The sequence below is a fragment of the Rissa tridactyla genome, chromosome 6 (assembly GCF_028500815.1).
Source record: "Rissa tridactyla isolate bRisTri1 chromosome 6, bRisTri1.patW.cur.20221130, whole genome shotgun sequence".
Classification (NCBI taxonomy): domain Eukaryota; kingdom Metazoa; phylum Chordata; class Aves; order Charadriiformes; family Laridae; genus Rissa; species Rissa tridactyla.
The window spans coordinates 73496123-73519256 of NC_071471.1; the positions used below are offsets into that span (position 1 = coordinate 73496123).

A 23134-nucleotide genomic window follows, 5' to 3' on the forward strand; every position below is an offset into this window, starting at 1 on the left:
GTCGGTGCCACCATGGTGACAGTGTGTGCCTGTGTTCCCCAGCAGGTCCCAGGCTCAGCGGGATGGCTGCTGTGCTGCCTCGGGCTGACGCCTCCACTCGGGGGGAGCAAGGGGTTCACTCTCCACTCGGGGAGATCGAGGGGTTCGCCCGGAGACTCCTCAGGGGAGCGAGGGGTTCACTCTCCACTCGGGGAGATCGAGGGGTTCACCCGGAGACTCCTCAGGGGAGCGAGGGGTTCACCCTCCACTCGGGGGAGAGGGGGGTTCGCCCGGAGACTCCTCGGGGGGAGCGCCGTGTCGGAGCGGAGCCTGAGCCGCGCTCCCCTCAGCCCAGCCGCAGCCTCCCTCACTTGGCGGTAACCTCTCCCCTGTGCTGGCATCTGCGAAGGCTAGGAGGGTTCTGTGTCAAAGAAGTCAGGTTTCTGCATATTCCTTTTTAACTTTTAATTGCTGATACGAAGTTGCTTCAGAATCTCTTGGCAACTTTTCCACTCCTTAGTCCTGGGAGGGAGCACACAGTGTGATAGAAGTACTTAGGACATACTTCGCATCTTTCCCGCAGACATCTTGCTGCATGAAAACTATGTATATACTACCTACAGAGTTCATATATATGCACGCACGCATGCATGCATAAATAGATGTGAAAAATACATGAACATTCAAAATTTCTTAGCAACAAAACGTGAATGAATCATAAACTTATGTTCCAGGATTAAGATTTAAGTTTCTGTCTACCTGGGTCAATGTTTGAGGTTACTAAAGTGTTTGAGTCATTGAACTTTAAGACTGCATTCATCACAGCTTCCTAGACTAATATAAATTTCTTCCCATTAAGTCAATAAGCGTGGTTACATCAGACAGCAGTTCTGTCTGGAAACTAAGATTAATGCCCATCATAAAAGTGACATGAAGAGACAACTTGTTTGATTTATATGGACTATTTTTGTCTTCCCAGTTTTAAAATAAAATTCAAGTTATTCCTTCTATCAATATAGAGGTTTTCTTTCTCACTTTTACTAGAACAAAAACATTCTTTTCAAATGGTGGCTTCTTTTTAACTCAAGTATGAGCATATAGAAAGAAAACCCCTACCTGTAGGTGGACTAACAGTATAATTGACATATTTTTCACATCTTTGAGAGAGATGCTTTTTTTTAAAAAAAAAAGGTTTTTTTAGGCTCTTTAATTCATCTGTTGCTGTTTTCTGTAAGAAAGTGTATTCCTTTTTAGCAATGGAAATTGGTTTCTGTTTATCTGGTTTCAAATTCACACCTGAAATCCCGTTGACGGTCGTGCAGCAGCACAGCGTGGTTCTGGAGCCTTGCTGCGACTCCCATCGCCTGAGTCGAGGCCTTGGTCTTCTGAGTTGTCAAAGCCATCTCCTGGCCCACAGTGGCCCCGCTCGGTGCCGTGGCATCCCTAGCTGCCATTTCAGTCAAAAGCATTGACATCATACCGAGCATGAACATAGCTTAAATTAATTCCATTGAAAATTTTAGTACGGTTAGGCCGCAGGTGCAAGTTTGGAGGCTTTTAGTTCTCATCTCCTGTACTACCTTTTATCAAATTTCCTATGATCAAAGAGCACGCTACAGAGCCATGAGCTTTGTTTCTGCGATGCAGTGCTGTTCTTGACATGTTTAAATAGATTATCATTTACTAGCTCAAAGCTAGAAACTGATGGTATGTGGTGATGCTAGGAAGGCCAAAAGTAGGATGTGAGCAAGGCAGTGGTGACAGACTGTAACTGAAGTATCTTAAAATCACTTTTCCTATGCTCTATAGAGACGTTTGGTTTTATTTTTCTTTTTTAGATTTTTTTTTTAAAGTCAGGCGTGGGTATTCAAATGCTGCTTTTGTAGGAAAAAAAACCCCACAAATTAAGATGGGAAGCCTTTGAGCACAACGGTATTGTTGTTTCTAGCACAACGCCATGGATTCCGTTGTGACAATTCAATAGCTGAAAGTCCATCTGAGACTCTGAAAGGTAAAGCATTAATAGAAATAATGAATTACAATTCCAAGCAAGAGATGGCAAGCACGTTTCTAACCGTTTCTTCCTAAACTGTCTGTGGTGTTTTCTTGTGAAATGAAGTTTTGCAGAAGGGCGGGTGGCATCCTTCCAAGATCCTCCTGCCATGAAGCTGGGTTTCTGCTTCAGGATAAATCTCGAGCTGGCGTGCCCAGGGAGGTGGCAGAATAAGGCACATTCATCCTAACGCCTTGTTCGTCTCAGTGCTCACACCGGTAGAAGTAGATCAGAAGGTGGGAGCCAGCATTTTCTTTCTTCTGACTGTACGTCTGGTGTCTGTCTGACACAGGAGTGGCCTCACAAAAGGAATGATCTGCTCAGGAACAGAACGTCAGCAAGCGCCTTACTAGATTAGCAGAATTGCTGGAATTTCTTTTACTAGCGCAAAGTAATGTCTTTGGGATGTCCATGTGGAGAAGATACCTTTGCTGGACATCAGGCCTTTGCTTCGTCTTTGCTCTCATTACTGGTTCTCTGAGACTCGTCAGATCTCCCAATTCTACAACAAGGAGGAAACAGTAGAGATAGGCCACAGTAAAACTCTCTTTATTCAGGCTTTTTAGGATGTTGAGACAAAAGAGCTTTAACGAGTTCTACTGTTTGCTGCCTGTGTTACCAGCGAGTCAGAGGGGACAGCTTCCAGTTTTGTCGTGAGTAATTCAGTTTGCTCCATGGCTTGCCAGAATTTAAAGAGAAAAACGTTCTTGTGTGCCATCAGAGCAACGGTACCTGCATGTCTGTAACAAACTTCAAGTAAGTGTGCTAAATGTTTTTTTAATTGTAATTAGTCAGGAACATGTTTCTTTAAAAATATGATTAGCTTAAAGCATTATACCACATAAAACAGGCATTTGTACAATTTGAGATGTAGATATGGCTGTTTTGGGGTGTATACGGAATGTCAGCGTTTCGTTGAACTTCAGACCCGAGCTCCACGTGACACCAGGAGTTTCCATTGCTGTTTCCAGCAGTTACTTTAATTCTAAAAATCTGAGTACAAGCAGAGTACATGTAAATGTACAAAATGTACCGGATTATTGAAATTTTAAAAATCAATTAAAGCTTTTCTGTAATTGTCCACAGACACTGCATGCTCCGGTTGAATGACAGTAGGTAATTTGTAAACTGTTTAGGTTCATTGTTGGCCATCTCTTAGAATTGATTGTCCTTTAATTAACTTATATCTATCATGCATGTAATGCAATTTCCAATAAAAATTACAGCATTTTAATTGAAATTGAAAAGTTCTGAAAGGTAGAAATATAAATAATATGTATTATTTATGTGCATGCTCCAACTTGCATGGACGTTCTGAAGAGATTTTAATAACAAGGCAGGTTTTCCACTTGATTTAATTATCAAGTGACTTGACTGAGTATTTAGATTAGAAGAGTATAATTTGGTTTATTTCATAAAGAAAAGCTTTACATCTTTATGTCCTTATTGATTTGCCAATGCTACTTAAGGAGTTTCAATTCACAAAAGTTACATTAGTCAAAATACATCTTTTGGATTGGTAAATGTAGCCTTATTTTGGAAATGAGACCACTTGAAGAAAATGCTGAGTATAGTTTAAAATGAATTATCACAAAGCATTGCTCCTAAATGTACATGAAGAAATGCAAAATGGCAGCAGGCATTCTGTTCTTTTACATATAATTATTGTATGTATTTCCAGAAAATTATTGTCTTTGCAGTAATCCTGGCCTTTTCTTATGTTCACTAAACCAAATATGCTGGATGTGTTTTCCTGTATGCTCTTATTTTAGCTTGCATACACTGAAAATTTTTTTATGATTCTTCCTAACTCAATTTTCAGTTTTTTTAATGAACTTTGATGGAGGAAGCTTAAATGATTGTATTATTGCTGCTTTGTTTTATATTATTATGCCTTTATGGAATCAGTGCAGCAACTGGTGCAAAGGGTGCAAGTGCTTATAATATCTAATCACATAAGTCATACTGCTCTTCGTTCCAGTGAAGTGAAGCCTTTTAGGAAATACTGGGTTTGGCCCCTTGTTAGCAGTAATAATTAAAAAAACCTTATAATATGCGTCTTTGTTTCTCACTGAAGTGGCCATGTACGGAGTGCACTGAATCAGGTGTCAGTGAAGGAACACTTTGATTTTTAATACCAACGCGCTGTATTAACAGCATTGGATAAAAGACAAAGAAAAGCTGGGAGAGAGACAGTTTTCCTGTTTTTTAAGGTAAAATATGTTGTATTAAGTCGGTAAAAGTCAGTAGAGATTCTGTTTTTCAAATATGGCCAATTCTCACTGTATTTGTTGTTAAATACATGACTGTGGTGGCAGAAATAGGCACTGAAAACCTTAACTTTTTCGTAGTGTTTTTAGAGATTTCAGACCTTTTGGGCACGTTACAGCGGAACCTGAGAATACAGGCTGAGGGAGGGTGTTAAGAGCAGGGTTACGAGCACATTCCCTGCAGCCCCGGTACCATCGCCCCGGGGCTCGGCAATACAGAGGTTCCGGAATTCTCTTCTGTGCAGCAAATGGGTGCTGTTTTGCCGTCCCATGCTTGGGTTCCCATACGATTGCGCTGACTAAAGAGCACGGCGCTGTGGGTTTTGTATGCCGTAACCTGGAGTCACGGTAGGTGAGGTTTTGATGGCGACGGTGGGTGTTTGCAGAGGTGCTGGCTGGTTGAACGCACCCTTCGGAGTGTTGGTAACGTGTGACCCGATGGAGTGGTTCTGCACAGCTGTGGATGCGTCAAGTGGCGTCACCCAAAGCCACGCCACCCAGACCCCACATGGGATGATCTCCCGAGAGCACAACTGGCCTCCGCTCTGCTCACCCGGGCTGGGCCATGGCTCTGGGCTCCTGTGCGGGGCTGGGAAAGGCAGCGGCGACATGCCCGTGTGTGCCGCCATCCTCCCACAGCCGCGCGGCCAGAATCTGGGCGGCAGCAGTTGGGAATGCTGAGGTAAGACGTCTCCTGTCACCTGCGCCATGGGAAGCTGCATCTTGCTGAATACGGAAAAGAGTGTCTTAAAACAGCGGTTCTGTGCAGGGCAGTTCTGGTGGTTTCTGGTGGTTTCCCTTGACCACGCGGTTGTCTTTTGTCATGCGGCAGGTAGGCTGTGCTTCACCCCAGCTTTGATTCACACGATGGCTCCCGCGGCTCTCCTGGACTGCAGAGGTTTGCCGTTAACAGGGACCTGATTTCCAACTGCATTACGCTCCCGATTGTACGGCTGCTCAGAAAGGCTGCTGCACGGGTACCAGGTCTTTGTATCTAGGCCAAAAGCACAAGAGTAGTATCGTTTAAATTATTAATTCTGGCTTCCCAGCTGGCTCCCATAGATTGCTGTATCATTATGTTTTCGGTCTTCTTCTCATGCAAGAATGCGAATCCGGTGATTTCAGTGTCCTCAGGGTTGATGCCCTTGCAAGAAGCTGTTCTCTCCCTCAAACCTGCGTCCCTTTTTTTAAGGCTGTCTTGTTACACTGCAGTTCATCTTTGTTATGGTAATTTAAAAATTTAACAGGTTTATTAATCCTGCAGAATTTATTATAGTCAAACATGAGATATTATTAAGTTGCTATTGTACGAAGCATTTACCCTCGCTGTTGGAATGACTTGTCCTCTGCATTGGCAGACACAGAAACATTCATTTTGTTTCCTAATTAGGAGAGCTGCAATCAGGAACCATGACAGAGTTCAGCTCCTCAGTGTACAGCATGCCAGGTTCCATAGTGCAGGCTTTATAAAATTCTCTTTAATTCAGGAACAGAATATCATTAACTTTGTAAGTGGATGAATACAATGGACAAGCAATTTAATTAACTTCTAACATTGGATGTTGGACAGGAGACAAAATGAAATTATGCACATATTTCTTATGCAGGCAGTCAACCTTGAAAGGGGCTTGATTGTGATGGGTCAGACAGGGGGACAGCTTTGTCCAATTATTTGATGTTTAGTCCTAGAATATGAAATTTGAAATTTGGTACTTTGTAAATCAATCATCTCTTATTTTGAGGCAGTTACAAAGGTTCTTTGAGACACAAAACAACGACCAGTGACTGTGACACGCTAAATACAACCTTTTACCACATGGTACCTTCCTATTTGGAGATGACCTGTATAATACTAAATGAAATGGGCATTAATGCCTCCTCATCAAATTGAATTTGCCATCTTGAGTGTATTATGTAAGAATATATCAGTGAAATATAAATTGATTTAAAGTTTTTAAAATTAAAATTATTTAGAGTCAAGTAAACGTGGTAAGAGTCATCCAGCTCACCAGTCTCCTACAAAATGAAGCACTTTTTTTTAGTAGAAGAAAAATACGGAAGATGTTAGATATCCAGCAGGCCCTCCCGTCTGATCAGAAGCCATCCAACTTGCATCCCAGTTCCAGTAGCACTGCAAAGGCAAATCCTGTCTCGTGTAACGCAGCTGGGAGGGACTGGTGGCTGGTTGTGAGGGCGCAGCAGGGATCAGCCGCCGTACCGGCTGCAGGAGCACTTCGGGATTCGAGCAGAGCTTTGCTTGTTCTGCCTGCCGGCCCGAGTGCCGTGCAGAGCTCTCTGGGTACAACTCACTGCCCCACTGCGGCTGTTTGTTGGGCTTGGCTGTACAGAGCGAGCACTGATCTGTAGCAGCAAAAAGACTGGAAGAAATTACCCAGATTTTCTTGCTGGGCTCACGTACATCTGTCAAGTTTTGCTTCAGAACTAGTCAGGAATTCTGCCCTCACAGCATCTCCCTTCTGCCCCTGCTGATCAGGGGAACGCTCCCAGGAGGACAGCCCATGGACTAGGTCTCTTCGTGGTGATCAGACACCTGCAACTAGTCCAGCTTAATTTCTGTTCAGTCTGCATCCGCTTTGTCCTGTGTCAGTGTTGCTCTTCAGCTTTAGTCCTTTCCATTCCCCAGTGCTATTCCTCGGCTCTGGTTTATTTGCAGCTTTGCTTTGTTTTGCTGGGGTACAGAGGCAGCCTCCTTTAAAAGTCACTTCTTGTAGGACAGGATCTTATTCTCTAATCCTGATGGCCTTTTCTCAGTGTGAGCAAGCCTTTTACGTGGGAGATGGGAGTTGTTAATGTGGTTCCGGATGATGTGCCACCATCACAGTTGCGTGCCCGCATCTCCAGTGGTGGCTGTCCCTCCTGTGCGGCATGCTGAGAGCGCGCTGCCTTCTCACGGCTGCGTCCCTTTGGGGGCTTGTGGTGCACTCGCTCATGCAGCACTGGGAGGACAGAAGTACATGGGAATAAGGAATACATTTCTGGAAGAGGTGAAGTGCTACCTTGGTCCCTGTTGCTATTGGTTACACTCCTAAAATGATTAAAAAAATAAACATGAAATAGAATATAAAATATAGCTTGCTTCCTGAAAAGTAGTATTCTGCACTTTTGTGTTATCTTCTGCAGCCCAAGACTCGGTTCATGAACTGTTACCAGTTATCCACTGGATAAATCTGGCTCTTCATACAATATTTTGATCTGTGTTTGTCAAGAAATAACTGAAATAACAGTTAAGTTACTTAAGCATTTAACTGCATATCTCTCTTTAGGTACACTTATTCTGTCTGCTATGCTTACAGATAGAAATTAGATTTTATTTCTCTCTCTTCCCATACTGAAGAGCCGGTGAATGTTCAGAGCCCTGCCGTGTCCTTTTTCTGGCTTTGAAGCCACCGGCGGGGTCCTTGGCAGAGGCTTTGGTGGTTTGATCCCACGCGCTTCTTGCAGTCAGGCCGTGGAAAAGGTGCTGGGGCAGGATTCGGTGTGGCCCTGAATTATGGTTTTGAATCCTGCATTCAGGCAACCGCCTTTTCGTATTGGTGCGGAGCCAAGCTGCGTGCCTCTTATCCTGATTGGGGGCCTCTAGAGTGCTTCTGTAATAGAAATATTAAATAACAGGGTGATTAATGACTTTGTGAAGGTTCTACTCTGACTTCAGGAATATTGATAAGTGGCCTTTTTTTTAACTGTTCAGCATACATACACTTTCCTTAAATCTTGTTGGCTCCTTGGTCTGTCAGTCATCTTTGTTTTAGGAAAAAGAACCTCTGTATGGTTTTTTTTTTAATCGAATTGATTTGTAGTTAAGATGTCAATATCAAAAGTAGTATTAAATATTCTGTGTCAGCGTGGTAGGTTACATATGTATCATTCATCTACTTACCAGGCATGTTTATACATAGCTTAGATTTTTTCTTAATTTTTTCTTTTCTTCTTAAATTAACTAGTCACAAAGAATCTTTTAAAATGGAATCTGATTTTTCATTTGCTATATTGATGCAGAAAAGAAATTATAAAGAGAAAGTAGTAGAGGTGGATCACATTAGCTGAAGATCACTTATTTTTTTAGTCTTCAGAACAGGAAAATGAAAGCTCCTGGGACTTTGCTTTTTTTTCCAGAAAATGTACTATTGATGGTTGCTCTTAGCAGAGAGACCTCTCTGAGGTATCCATAAAGACCAGGTCTGCAAGCAAGCTATTTTTTTATGATGGTCTCTTGATTAAGCATCTGAAGGATTTGGGATTTAGATATCGTGGCATTTCTAAAACAGTTACTCCAATCTGTCACGTAGACAGGTCACAACCTTTTTAGAAACCTGGACAGATAAACTCATTTGAAAATATCTAAATCTTGGTAATAAGTCCAGACATAAACAGTACAAGCTATAAAACTATACATAAACACTCCTGGATCAGTTGTTTCCTGAATTACATTTAATTCAACTATTTTAAAAACAAAAAAAAACCCCAGAATTTATTTTTAAATTATTTGGATTTTTTTTAGTGGTAACTTTATATAGTGACTATTCCTCTTGATAGTTCAGTTGTTATTGGTGTCACACTTAACTTCTGAAGAAAGAAGAAGGAAAAGAGTGAGGAAGCAGTGCTGGAAGTTAAAGGTATGTCTGGTGCTGCTCAACTACAACTTAATAGGAGAGGTTGTGGCATTAAAATTAGTTGAGGATGGTTAGAAATCACATTTCATGTTCTGACAGCTTATTGAAGCTGCAAACATGGGAAGTGTGAGGTTATTCAGCTGACACAAAGTGTAGTCAGAAGTGTAACCTCACTGCCTAGCTGCAACGGTACAGCCCAGAGAGTCAGAAAAATTGGCAGGTCCATGAAATAAATAGATGACAAACAAATTAGAACTTTTTAAGTGAAAACCAGCATGTGGATATTAATCTAGAAATCCAGAAGTACTTTTGCAGGTATGGGTCTAATACAACTGCAGGAAACAAATAATCAGGATTCGGGTAGACCCAGTGCTAGATCCCCTTTTTTCCCCACCAGCTGTTCCTGCAGGCTTCTGCTCTCAGAAGTCTCCGCTGCTTCAGCAGCATTGACTTAATTGGGGAGCGGTCACTGGAGAAACTGGTAAAGATTCTAGCAATTATGCACGCAAGTTGTGGTACCTCAAGGTGCCTCTTTACCACATAGGTATGTGTATATTATGATACGTAACATTGGTTTAGGTTTTATTGAGTAAGAGAGTCTTCAATACCAATCCGGCAGTGGTTTTACTCTTCTCAAGTGAGTAATTCCATTTGCTTTAACGAGAGTATCACGTGTAACTAAGCAGATATTTTTAATACAGACCAAGTTACACTATGCCAAGAGAGATTTTGTCACTGAATATTTGGAGCCCGCTCACTTTTCCACTTTATTAAAGGTGTAATTATTCAAATACTGTTGAAATGAAGGCGATACCCGTGTTTGAGATAGGAAGGCGCAGAAGCAGTGCGTAATTGTTTGGAATGGTCTGGTCCAGGCTCCGGCTGTCTGTGCGCCAGGTAGACGAGGCCTTTTGGGGGAAGCTCAATAGCAGTTTAATTGTATGTACTTTAGCTGATAAGTCTAATTCAGGAAATGATAAATTGCTGGACACCTCATTTATTTGCAAATAAAAAGTGATAGACTATTTTATAATGAGTTGATCTGTGTACCCAGCCTGGTTTTTTAACCTTGAATGAATAATAGACATTTAGTGCTAATTTAGCTATGCTGGATCAAGTAGCCTATGAACAGAGTTGACAAGCATATACTTTAACATCGCTCGTTATTTGTAGTTACCGCGCCGGTCGCTATTTGGATGTGTCAAGCCAGCCTGCCCTTTTGCTGTGCCCTTTCTTCACTTCTTGGAAAGTGGCAATTGTATGAAAATTAACTTGTTTACAGCAAACTAAGGACAGGTGTTTTCACTACATGTTTCTAAATTGCCACAGGAGCCCAGGCTCGCCTGTGGCTAGTGTCCTGGCAGAATTCGGGAGCCATTTCGCTGTGGCTGTGCCCTGTTGGCAGCGTGTCGGGGGGTGGCTGGGATCGACCTTGGCTACCGAGTGGCCCCACCGGCCACGGGACAGGACGGGACACTCCGCACATGGCCCTTCCCGGGCTGCTGGGCCAGGGAGAGGGGCTGTGGGCTGGCCGGGGGGTGCCGGGGCGCTGGGCACCCCCCACCTCATGGTGGCCCCATCATAGTCAGGGCCTGCGGCCTCCCTGGAGAGGCCACGGGGAGGTTGGGCCTGTGCCCTTTGCCATGTCAGGTTTTTCTGTTTGAAGTCTCTCAGGCTTCATTGCGACATAAATGGGTGCAGATAAGGCGTCCCCGTATAGTACCCGATAACAGCGCTTTTATGTGAAATTATTGTCTTCCTGTCTGGAGTCACTGCAGCTTCTCATTTGCTGTGTTTCCCCTGACTGAAATGTGGCAGCTAATAGACTCCATTTTAGTAATGGGAAAATCATACGTGCGCTTGATGTTTGGGTTTATAAATATGTAAAATATGCTTTTAATTGTTGTTAGCAAAACAGGCAGGTAATCGATAATATCAGGTGTGACAAGCTTGGTGCGGACAGGCAGCGTCGGCCGAAGGACTGGTGGGAGATAAGGCCTTCCTGTCAGCAGAGCCCCGCGCCGATTAATATTCAGACATTGTCATCTTCGATGATAAATGAGTTCCTTGAACTGTATTGATATAGTAGGTTAAACATTGAAAAAGTTGGGTTGAACTTTGACTTTAAAAATTCATTAAAGCTAATTATGGATTTTATGACTACATGAATTACAGTTTCTGTGTCATCATTGGCAATTTATTTTCAATTTATTTAAAGCAATTTTTATATATTAGCTGTATCACATTTAGTGAGGTAATGCAGTAAATGTTTACTCTGTACAGTAATTAAACTTTTATTCAGGTATTTCCTTTATGCATTAAATTTCCACAGTTGAAACGAGATACTTTAAAAAGAAATCATGCCAATTGGCTGTTAAAAATATTATAGCTCTTTTAATCTTCAGACTTTTGTGGCAAGATTTCTGTATAACGAAAGGAATAGCGTTTTTAATAATGCCAGATGTGTAATCCATCAGAGCCAATTTGTTTATCTTGCCATCACGACCAGTTTTTCCACATGAGTCTTTTGGCAGGGAATAATGACAGACATTTCCAATATTGTAATATTGTACTGAGTATCATTCTGGAACCTAATTTAAAGCAGAGAATGTTTAACTTCAGTCTACTAACAGGGAGAACATATCTAGTTTTTTCTCTGTGATAATTTTGGGGGGGAGATGCACAGCTCTTCTAATTAACATACGCTGCCTGTAAGTTGAATTTGCTGTTTCTACAGTTGCAGTACAGCTCTGTGCGTGCGTACGGTGATAACAGTCAGGTACTTCTGTCAGTCCTGAAAAAAGGCATTTTGTTAGTAACAGCATTGCTGTGAGATAATCCCCTGGCCTTTTCACTGAGTTCCTGAACGTTTCCGCAAGGGCTGTTCTCACAAAAGCTCTTGGAAGCCGGGATGTGTTTGACTCTGTACTCTGCAGTTAGTGTTACGATATTGAAAGAGTTTCTAGGAGTTCACAAAGGAAATTTTCACCAGTTTACCTGTAGGATTTTGTGTGCAGGTCTAACCGATCGATTTTAGGGGTGTTAAAGCAAAGCTGCTTAGTTACAACATACAGGGGAGACAGAAGAATAATCGGCAACCAGTTTTAACATTCTGGTGCATTTCTAAGCTACTTGGCCAAGCTAAAAATGACTATTTTCATGATTGTCCAGTCTGACTTTTCACCATGATGCTTTCTGCTCTTTTAGCTAGGGTGTACGTATATGTGTATTCATACCTATTTACAGGGCTTAAACATCTCTATAAAGCAGAATGTGAAGAAATTTAAATAGAGCTACCAGCTGTGTCCGTGTGGTATTTCTTCATGGCCAGGGGTATTTCTTTGAATTGTGTAGGTTCTTACAGGAGTAACTGGGCGACTCAGACTCCAATACAGCCCTTTCTATTTTGCCAGCTCCTGGCTTCGCTAGCAAGGCAGAAAGCCACCCGGCTCATCAGTCCAGAGGGTTACACATGTGGTCGCCATGACCACCTGAGGCCAAGGGGTTGTGCGTATCTTCCTGGACTTTGAGAAGCTTCTGGTATTCCTGAAGTCAAGGTGATTTGGTGTAGTTACAGACCCAAGGGTTGGCAGGTTGGCATGGCAAATTAAGAACAACTGATCTGAGCCAACCCGTGAGCTGTCTGTCCATCACGCTGCGATGGGGCTACTGAAATACAGGTTCCGTGACTAGGATGTGTTTGCAGACTGCTTGGAAAATCAAGCAGAGGAGACTGTGGCTGCTCCCTTCCCCTCGTTCTGGTGAGACGTTACGCATGCGGCAGAGCACACACCATCTCCTGTCCATTCCGTGCTGCGACTGGGGCTCAGAGCGGCGAGCAGGAGCTTGCCCGCTGTGTCTGAGCCCTTCTCTCAGACATGGGGTTGCTCTGAATGCTCCCGATGAAGGTCGTCAGATTGATCCGTTCAGGGGATGACTGCGGCACTGTCCGGGGCACCGCTGCTGCTCAACATGCATCCTCCCCGAGCGTACCATAAAGCCAGCACCGGTGACCCTCACTGCCTGTTATTTTTCAGGCTTCTACCCTAAAAAGACTGTCGTAAAGAGGGCTTAGATATTTGCACATTTGCTGATTCACTGTTCTGCAGTCACTGACGTAGATGTAGCAGAAACTGAGGAAGCAAGGTACAATCCACGACAAACTGAGGAATAAGGTACAATCCGTAATAAATTGAGGAATAAGGTACAATGCATAACACAGCTTCTGGGGTTGTGTTGTAGTAGAAGCACCTGCTTACAAGTGGCATAGAATTTGTGCTAACAGCAGAAGTAATCGATTTCAGCAATCCTTGAAGTGGAACAAATAATAGTTTTCTTTCTTTATGTTGAAATTTTTAAAAGTTGAACTGTTTGTAGTTTATCGGGGTTACGGGGTAGTTTATAATTTGTAATGTGTTTCTGTATGGTATTACTTAGGTACTGTATGTACTACTGTACTGAATGCCACTACTTTTTCCAAAGAATATTAAAATTGTAAATAAGAAAATAAATCAAAGTTCTAGACTTTGGATTAATATCATTTAACTTTGTTGTTAAGCTGTCATTTTATGGGAAATAAATTGGATTAATATAATCTCCTCAACAAAAGGGCCTAGGCATTAGGCCCTGAAAGAAAGTTTCTTTTTACTTATATTTAATTGTGTTAGGGCAGTGAATTATAACTGCACTCCATCATTTTTACAAGTTAACATTTATGTACATAAACCTGATTAAGTCTATAACAATGCGGAAGATAGTGATAGCCGTAATTTCCATTCCATTACAGTTGTGCTTCTTTTCAATGGTGTGTTTAGAATTACACGGTCAAAGCCTATCTTAATGTTAGCAGTATCGGTTCCTGAAACTGTACAGTGTTACTTAATCACTATCAGAGATTCTTTGTGCGCAATTAGTTGACACTCAGTGCTACAAATGTAGACTATCAAACCAAACTTTTTCTGCATAATTCTTCAAAATTACTTTTTAAAAATGAGATTAAAACTGTAAGTGAGAAAATCAGGATGTTCAGCAAGTTGTAGCTTGAGCACAAGTGGCAGTACTACTTGTAATAGAATTACGACATCTAAGTAAAACAGTTTTTAGAGCATCTTGGTTCTTCTTGGTTTACTCATTGGCATGTTACATAGAGAAACTTCAGAATTCATAATCCTGTTACCTAGATTTAAATTTTCACCTGTCGTTAAAATTATTTGTGCCTGATTTGGACAGGTCACTATTTCCAAATAATTTTTTTTCGTTAGCCTTACATTTCCGTCTCAGCTGTGGCAAGGGGAGTTCCAATGAGGATGGAGGGAAAGAAGTTGACCCTGAAGGTGGTGAGTCGCTGGAACAGCCCTGAGAAGGGGAGGCAGTCTGCAGCCCTGCGGGTTTGAGAATCCCCCGGGCAACGCCCTGGGCGGGCAGGTGTCAGCCCTGCTTTGGACGTGGGTTGGTCAGGAGACCCCAAAGGTCCCTTCCAGCCTGCGTGATGCTACTGTCCCAGGTCATGAGAAGAAGAAAAGCTCCCTTAAAAGCAGTATTTAAATGTTATAGGTAGGCTGGGCTGGCCATGTTACTGATGCAGCCCAGGATTTCCCATTCCAGTATCCCTTTTTCATTTGCTTTTTTAAATTTTTCAGACTTGAGGCATTTGGGATGATGTTTTGCAGGTGCTTGCTGAGGCTCATTTTTTTTCTTCTGAAGACTATTTATGGAGCTGAAAAAAGGCTGTATTATACTGAGTTCTTACAGAGTAATATTGTATAACAAAGTGTTATCTTTATATATGTCAGATTTTGCCCTGTGCATTGAAGAAAGAGATGGACCAGAATTCAGAAAGGAGTAGGAACTGGGGAAGAGACTCAGGTCCAGAGAGCATGACTTTAATGTACTCTATTAAGTTGATAATAGCTTCTGGTAAAATAGAGTAATCATATTTAATCAGATTTTATAACTGTGAGAACTTGTCCAGCAGTTTATTCTTTCCTTTTTTTTGTAATATATATATATATATACACATATCAGATTCAACTTATTTAAATTTGATATAATACTTACATTGTAAGCTTTTATCTGAGGTCAGCGCTCTAAATAAATAAGCAGGTGAGAGCTCAGCTGTAGTGTCCTTCCACCCAGAAGTACTCTACTAAATACTTGATTGCACTGATTTCAGTAGGACAAAAACCGTGTGTGTATAAAATGCATCGATGTTAAGAATATGAGATGCTTATGCATAAGGTGAAATTCTGTGATAGAGAACCACATGGCGAGATGCCCGCCCATGCGAGCAGTGTTTAGGCACCCATTGCTGTCACTGACCTCCGGAGCCCGCGGGCAGCGAGGGTACCGCAGCGGGGCCCGGCTCCTGGCCCCGTCCCATGACCCTGGTTTGGATCAGCCTCGCTGGGACTTGCTTTTATCAGGAGGATTCTGAAAATAACTTTTCCTTGAAGACAATGCATCTGAGCAGTGCCTATGTGCATTCAAAGAATCGGGCACTGTTAACATAGAATTTGCTGCCTTTCCACAAAATCTGAAGTTGCGACACCGTGTATTTTTCGTCTGTTGTTTTAATTGGGGACTTTTTAGGAGTTACTTTCAAGTTCAACAATTGAATTTTATCTGCAGCTTGCACGTGGTTTTCAGACTTTTGTCTAGTTTTAGCTCTCAAAGAGATAAAATACACTATAAAAAAACCCTCTCTGTAAACATATTGTTTAACTGTATGTTTAATTGTAAATATATTATTTAAGAATAATCTCCTGTTTTTAAAATCGAAAGGCCAGAGTATAGTGAAAGTTAAGCCTGAGATGGCAGCATTTTCTATTGCTAATGACATTTCTTCAGTCAGAAATTAAATATCAGGTGGCAACATTTTTATCTGGTATCAGGATTTATTTTTTTCTGGCAGCGTGTCCTTGTTGCAGGACAGTTAACCTTGAGTCCTCTGCAAGAGTGTCTCCTGCATTTTCTTATTTGCCTCCCCCACGTTATAAAAAAGCCAACCAAAGGCCTAAAGGAAGCTGACTGAGTCGCAGGGAAGCGTACTCATCAATTAAATGCGTGACAGTGTTTTCTGTTGGATGGCCTAATATGTCAAGGAGATGGGCAGGACCCCATGTTTGTGCTTTTGACAAATCAGCAAATGTTTAATCTCTGGATGTGCAGCGTCTCATAAATAATGCAGCAGTCACTGAACCAAAACACTACTCTGCCAGGAGGGTCTCTGTCGTTATAGGAGTAAAAAACAAAATGAAGCTAAATCATCCTTTTTTGTTTAATGCGTTGCCTCTTTTCTACTTCTCAGTAAGAGTTCATCCGGTGGCAGGCTGCTGCCTTTTTCCCCTCTCAACGTCTGTGGAGGTCGTCAGATGTATTTAAAGGCTCATCAAGTTCTCATTTATAATTTATACATTTTTTATATTCTGCTACAAAGCCTGTTTGCACTACTTTTAACTTTCTCGATTGATTTTCCTTTACTCTCTTCTAATACGTAAATTTCCTCTCATTAACTGGAGGAAGACTGTATTATAGGACTGTGAAGAAGTAAAAGCAAGCAGCAAGCGCACAGCGTGTGCAGGTGAAGTCTTGGCAGGAGGGGATGGTCTCAGCCCGAGCACCCGTGTCGGCAGCCCCCCCTCAGGGCTGGGCCGGAGGAGGTGCAGGGTCACTGCCCTGAGCACGGCAAGAAGAGGCGGTGGCAGGACGGCGAACGGGATTGTCCGTCTTGAGGAAACTTTGTAAGCTCCAGGACAGGGAAATGTTCTGGCAGGCTGCATCAGGAGGTGGTGGACGCCTCTTCTGCAGAGACTTTTAGGTGCAAGTTAGAAAATTGTGTGTCAGCCGTGGCCTAAATTTGTAAGTTGCAAACCCTGGACGATGCTGTGGTGGAGGAGTCGTCCTTTCTGAGATGACAGGGTTGTCTTTCTGTGTTGCTTCTTGCCTTCTCAGAAGCAGTCCGGGTACAACGTGCCAGGCTGGGATGTGCCAGGTCCTGTCTGGGTGCAGGTACTGGACCAGGAGAGGGGTGGCCAGCTCCTCCTGACGTGGTGAGCCATGGGGCATCTGGCCAAGGGCAGCAGCCCCGGGCCCTTCTCCAGCCCTTGCAGGTTCTGCGTGGGCAACCTGCTGCCCGTGTGTGACCACGGGCATTTTACCTGCCGTGTTCGAGAGCCCCCTCCGGGCTAGATGGTGTCTTGCATTTCAGATCATCATTTCTCTGTTTCACTTGCGTAAGACACTGTGATTGCAACGAGCATTATTTTCCCTCCACTGGGACAGTGTGTGCTCGGAGCACAGTGCCATTAGTGCCGGCTGCTCAGCCCTCTGTAAGCTGGATCCCAGAAGCCTGAGAGTGGGGACCCGGAAAATGAGGGATACGTGGTTATTAGGCGTGGGAAGCTTGGGGGCATTTCCTCCTATCTCCTGGGAACGCCGTGGCAGAGAAAAGGGCTGTCCCACCCACAGGAGGCTGACTGCCTTCTCACCGGCACACCCTGCACGATGATCGCTCTGAAGACGCCGTTTGAGCTCTTGTCCACGCTGGGACCAAAGCGGTTGTGCCTGTGCACCTAAGGGGAATGCTTGGGTGGTGTCCTGAACACAGCTGTTTTCTTAAATAATGGACTGAGGATTGAGAGCTCAGAAATCTTCAGAAACCAGGAAATTACTGAAGTATTTGTAAGGAAGAGCTACTAATATTTTGCTGAATATGGGTGGACTTCGGTATGCTTTTAAAATCAGTTTGCTGAGATGGGAGTTTATTTGCTTTTCTGAGTGCAGTGGAGACTACTTGTATGTTTACATGCGTTACTCGGTCCCGGACTAATCATTAAAACTGTAACAGATTCTGCGGTTGGATTAGGCCACTGTTTTGAAAAAAACTAAAGAGAGTAGTTGCTCAGGAGTAGATCAGCAGGATTTATAAGGCCTGTCTAAATCTGAACTATGCACTAAACTCTGCTTCTGCTTATACTTAGAAACACAGCCATTATGCCAATATCAAGAAACGGTGCGTGTATTCAAACATCTAAGCCTCTGCTAGATGTTTTTATATTCTTTCTCTTCGGGTGTGCACGTTGTTTAGCGGTGGTTTTAGTCAGTGTCAGGTTGATGGTTGGACTCGATGATCTGAAAGGTCCCTTCCAGCCTGGGCAATTCCGTGATCCTGTGGCTGTGAGCAAGCACTTGCCCCTGTGGGCTTCACGCGAAGGCAGGAGCAGCAGTTGCTCTGGGTTCTGGCTAGCAGAGGTGGACGTGCTGCACTCATCAGTCATTATAGTTACTGTCAGAACACTTATGACCAGGGGAGGCTGTACAAGCGTGTGCAAATATTGCCAACGCTCCTGTTGGGTTCTCAGCGTTAGGCCTGCTCTGCGGCTGCCAGAGTCTCTCGCTCTGCTCAGCTCGGGAGGAGGATGGAGAACCTGTGACCGGCTCTCCACAGCTACCGCATCCCTCAGCCCTTCTCCTTTCCATACTGCACCCTCGCCAGAGGCGTTTGTTCTGCTCTGAAAGCGAAGCAGAAATTGCCAGGCTGTTAAATAAAATAATTGTGGGGATGTTTTCGGTGTTTAAAAAGGTGCTTGTCTGTATTACTAATTGCATCCATCTGTTTGGTATTTCTAAAAGTACACCTGGTAATTGTGCCCTCACCACGTTCAGTCAACTGTTAAGGATCTTCTTTATAGTGGTTTATGGAACTTCAGAGAAGCAACAAACAAAATAAATATTTTTATAAATCTTAGAAAATGTGAAAGTTAGTAATTTTACTTATTAGTATTTAATTTCTTATCTTTTTTTAATTGGAAAGGATGGTACTTTTTTGGTTTTAGTTAGCCAAAGTAGATATTTTTATCATTTCTTATTTTTTTGTTTTTTACAGGCTCTAGGAAGTTTTTACTTTCTCCATGAATCTTTGAAAAACATCTACCAGTTTGATTTTAAAGGTAAGCGAAGGAATTAAATGTTGTTAATTGTCAATTGGCTTTATATATCAGGGCAGCTTTTCTGTCACCATTTCTGGTGGTGGTGCCTAGCAGTTTTTCCATGATATGCAGACTTCTGTATAATGCATGCAAGTCCATTGATGGCAGACGTTACCTTTTATAGACCTCTTAGAAGAAGTCAATGGACCGGCCACAGGTTGAGAAACGGCGCATTAATCATTCCTGTGCAGATGGATCTTTGGATCCGTAGAGATCCCTGATGATTTCAGAAGAACTGTGAATGGCCACAAGGTTCTTCCAGGTAGATCAGATAAAGAACCAAGACCTTGAATGTCCAACAGTGATGGTCATTTTGCAAAGCAGCTGAGGTAGATTTATGGCTTAAATTACTTGGGAGCAGTGCAGGTCAGTAGGAGAGTGTCATTGTTTTTAACCCACATTGATCCATCAGGTTGGAGGTCTTGCTAAATCTCAGAAGTTTAAAAGTAATGCTGGGCTATGTACATTAAATATTAGAGGTATCATAGCAAATTATTGAGTGCATAGAAGTGTACAGAGAAGTATAGTCCTGCAGTGTATAGAGAAAAGATTATATAAAATTTATGTTATTTCACAGTTGAGAACTGTCTTTATATTAAATACAAAAATCTTCTGAGCTTCTGAGCCTCATTTAGCTTACTGAGCTGAATCACATTAGTACTGCATCTAGCGTGCCATTAATTTGAGACACTCTTGAAATGGTGGTAACTATGGAGTGAATTAATTGTCTTAATTATATAGATTCATTATTTTTGTTCTCAGTAGACACAGGTTCTCTCTGCTCATGTAATTGAGGGTACAGCGTCTTCCTGCCCTGCAATGTTTGAATGGTACTTCTGCGTATATAGCAATTGAAGATTTAGCCCACATAAGTCCTCCTGTCATCATCGGTTTCAATGCTGAGGGAAAATTTCAGCCGTAATATCGCAGGCAGCTCAGAGTAGGTTTTATTTCTGAGAGAGAGGGCTGGAAAACTCAATAGTGATGTAGGGGCTTCTGATGAGAGGCCATGCCTGGTCTTTCTCCCAGACCAGAAGAGTTTAGCAGACTCTAGGTAACGACGGGATGTTCCTTACCGGATGAGCGGTGTGCAGGGTGGAAGCCCTGGAGGGAATGGGCGTTGCAGTGAAGCTGGGTGTCTAAGGTGTGACCCCTCCTGGGGTGGACAGCCCACGGGTCCTTGGGGTGTGAGGAGCAGCCGGGGAAGGAGGCAAAGAAACTCATGGTTTTATCTGAGATTAGCAGGCAGCGTTCCCGACTGCTTATCCATTTTGCCTTGTGAATGACTTTGTGTATCAGTGGTGTGGGAACTGGATCTGCCCACCTAATTCCTCAGCCCACTATTTCATGGCACCAGCGCTGGCAGACCAGCAGTTCTGCTGTGAATTCCACCTAACGTTCCCTCCCGCTGGTCGTAGACGAGAGGTGTCCTGCTCTAGCGACATCTGAGAGTGAAATTACAGCTGGTTTAGGCAAAGAGGAGCTTTCTGGGTTTATTAATCGTTGAGGGACAGCTTATTCGCTACTGTAAAGAAAATGTAAGAATTTTTAAAAAGTGAGAAAATGGAAGGAAGAAGAGTAGGGGAAGAAATTCGGTATAAAAGAAATAAGCAGATACTTGTTCCAGAAAATAAACACTTTAAATGTTCAGTGCTTCGTTTTGCTCAGCAAAACCTGAGCAAAGCCAAATGAGGTGTGAACCATGCTCCTAAAGTTGTTGTTGGCCCAGTCATCACTTGGAAAGAAAAAACTTAATAAAAATCCAAGGAAAGCGGGTGCTACACTGAATCGGTGTTGTAAGTCACCCGCTGCTCTCTTAATGTAGCGCAGAATCAGTCTCCCAGTGTAGTGTTTGTAAAATATGGCCCTGAAGGCTCCCATCTTTCAGGGGAAATGTAAAACTTGCCTCTTCTCTCATGACTATTGACATTTTCACAGTGTATTAAGCTCTTAAATCAGAGGAAAAATCCAAATGGATACAAACGTTCTCTGCACAAAAATCATTATGAAATTCTGGTTCTACTCAAAAGCATGCAAAAAATAGATGTTTATATACAATTCAATATTCCTGGAACATCACTGTGTCTTTTCAGAATTCACTGCACCGTTGGATGTGACTGAATACAGTCTTTGGAAAAAAAGATTGTCTCTGTTTTTCAGTTCTCAAGAAGAGATATTTGAGATTTAAAATGAGAACAATTTTCTCCTACAACTTTACGTGTTTTTTGCTATAGCATAGAAGGTGTTGATTTTTACACTATTTTTATGGTGGTCAGAGGCCCAAAAGTTTGCTTACGATTTAAATTGTTGACAGGCTCTGTGTCCTGAAGGGCCATCAGCCAGCAGAGGGGTATCAGGCCAGTTTCAGGCTACCTCTTCGATTTACAGAAAGTCTCATTTTCTCTGGTGTGAAATCAGAACTAGTGTAGAAGCATTTTTCTTGGAGATACACAAGCAGGCACGCTTCTTTCCTCCTGCGTGTGCATCTCAGCAGTCACGTAAATGAATCGGTGGTTCGTATTTAGCTTTGATGTTAACGTCAGTTGATGGTAAAGTGCCTCCTCTCTGCCAAGCGCTGCCTTTTATTCAGGTTCTCACAGCAGAAGCCTTCAGTCCTCACAGTTCTGCCAAGTGGTTTCTGTATCCTGAATGACATCGGGATCTTTTCGCTGACACTGTTAAACTTACTGAAAGAGGCACATCCGTCCATGATCTGCTTAGAATGATGCCACATTAGTTTATCAGGATATTTGTTTAGTCTTCCTGTGGGAGCCAGATCTCAAAGCAATTGGCACATAAAGAATGATACTTTTTTTTTCCCCTGAAGATATATTGCTACATTACAGTAGACGCTTCCTCAGATTATATAAAATACTTTATCTAGACAAGTTAAAGTGACAAGTTTTTGTATTGCTTGGTATTTTCACCAGATATCCAGTAGAACTGGATGTATCAGGGCTCTTGATAATAGTTGTTTTGGAATTTTTCTCTTATACATTCCTAGTCAAAACTCAGTCCGGTTGGGTAGTTCCAGCTTAATGGTAGCTGTAAGACAGCTGCCCGAATTCCACCGTCAGAGGAGTTTGGTACGTGAAGTCGGGTTCTCGCCTTTAGACATGCCAATACATTGCTCTGATCAGGAGAGAGACCCAGAGGAGACCTTGTGATGGGCAGAGGCCCGGGACGTAAATGAATGATTATGTACTTGTTTGGTGACTTAAAGATGTGATTACTGATGTGTTACAGATGTGCATCAGTTGACGCTTAGGTAGCTAGACATCTGAAAAAAAGAGTTGCTAGATAAAACATACAGATAACCACTATGCATAAGTAACAATTTTCACCTTAATGTGTTTTCTATTAATTAATATTCCCGTTACTTATCCAGTGTAGATCACTGGATGCTGTCTGAGGGCGCAAACAGGCATCTCCTGGAAGAACCATGCCAGCAAGTTTGAGTGCATGAGACACCTGGTTCATAATTAGAGCTCCAACACTTTACAGGGCTCTGGATAATAAAAATAGCAGCAGCCCTGACTGTAGAGCTTGAAAATGCCTGATGTAAACAAGCGTGTTCATACCTGGCGTCACGCGTTCTGGTTTCCCCCAGAGCAGCTCAGCGCCTGCGTACTCCTGCTGGGACCCTGCCGCCTGTTTTGCAGATGCCACTGCTTTGCCAGTGAGTGGTCTAAGTGCTGGTAATGGTAAAAGACATGTATGTTAATTTTGTTTTGTATCTCTTCCTAGCTAAGAAGTATAAAAAGGTTACTGGGAAAGAAATCTACTCAGACACTTTAGAAAGCACGCCCATGCTGGAAAAAGAGAAGTTTCCACAGGATTATTTCCCTGAGGTATGTACAATCCCGTGGAGCGTTCCCAAGTATTAGGTTTGTTTCTGATTTGCTGTAATTACTCGAGTAGCTACTTTTAGTAATGTAAATAAGCTCAGAATCCAGTCTTGGGTTTTTTTGGTTTTGTTTGTCAGTTCCTTGTCACCTGTAATGTATATTTTTAGTCGTTGCATGGATTTACCAAATTCAAATGGACCTCTTTGTATAGTAGGAAATCCTTGTGAAGGATGGAGACAGTGATGAAAAGACTTGTTTGTGCTTTTAGAACCAAAGAAATAGCCCGCAGTGCCAACTGCCCGTCTGTTCCAGGGAGACGTACTCCTTGGCAGGGGGAGATGCGGCTTTGAATGGGTTCCATCAGTAT

General features: G+C 42.7%; 1 protein-coding gene across 2 annotated transcripts in view; it reads left to right on the forward strand.

Annotated features, from left to right (window-relative positions):
• INPP5A (inositol polyphosphate-5-phosphatase A) overlaps positions 1-23134 on the forward strand; it is a 236049-nt gene that overhangs the window by 108383 nt on the left and 104532 nt on the right. For both annotated transcript variants that reach the window (XM_054204457.1, XM_054204458.1), the window contains exons 5-6: positions 18817-18880; positions 22667-22770. In XM_054204457.1, the coding sequence (XP_054060432.1) occupies positions 18817-18880; positions 22667-22770 (168 nt within the window). The remainder of the gene's footprint in view (positions 1-18816; positions 18881-22666; positions 22771-23134) is intronic.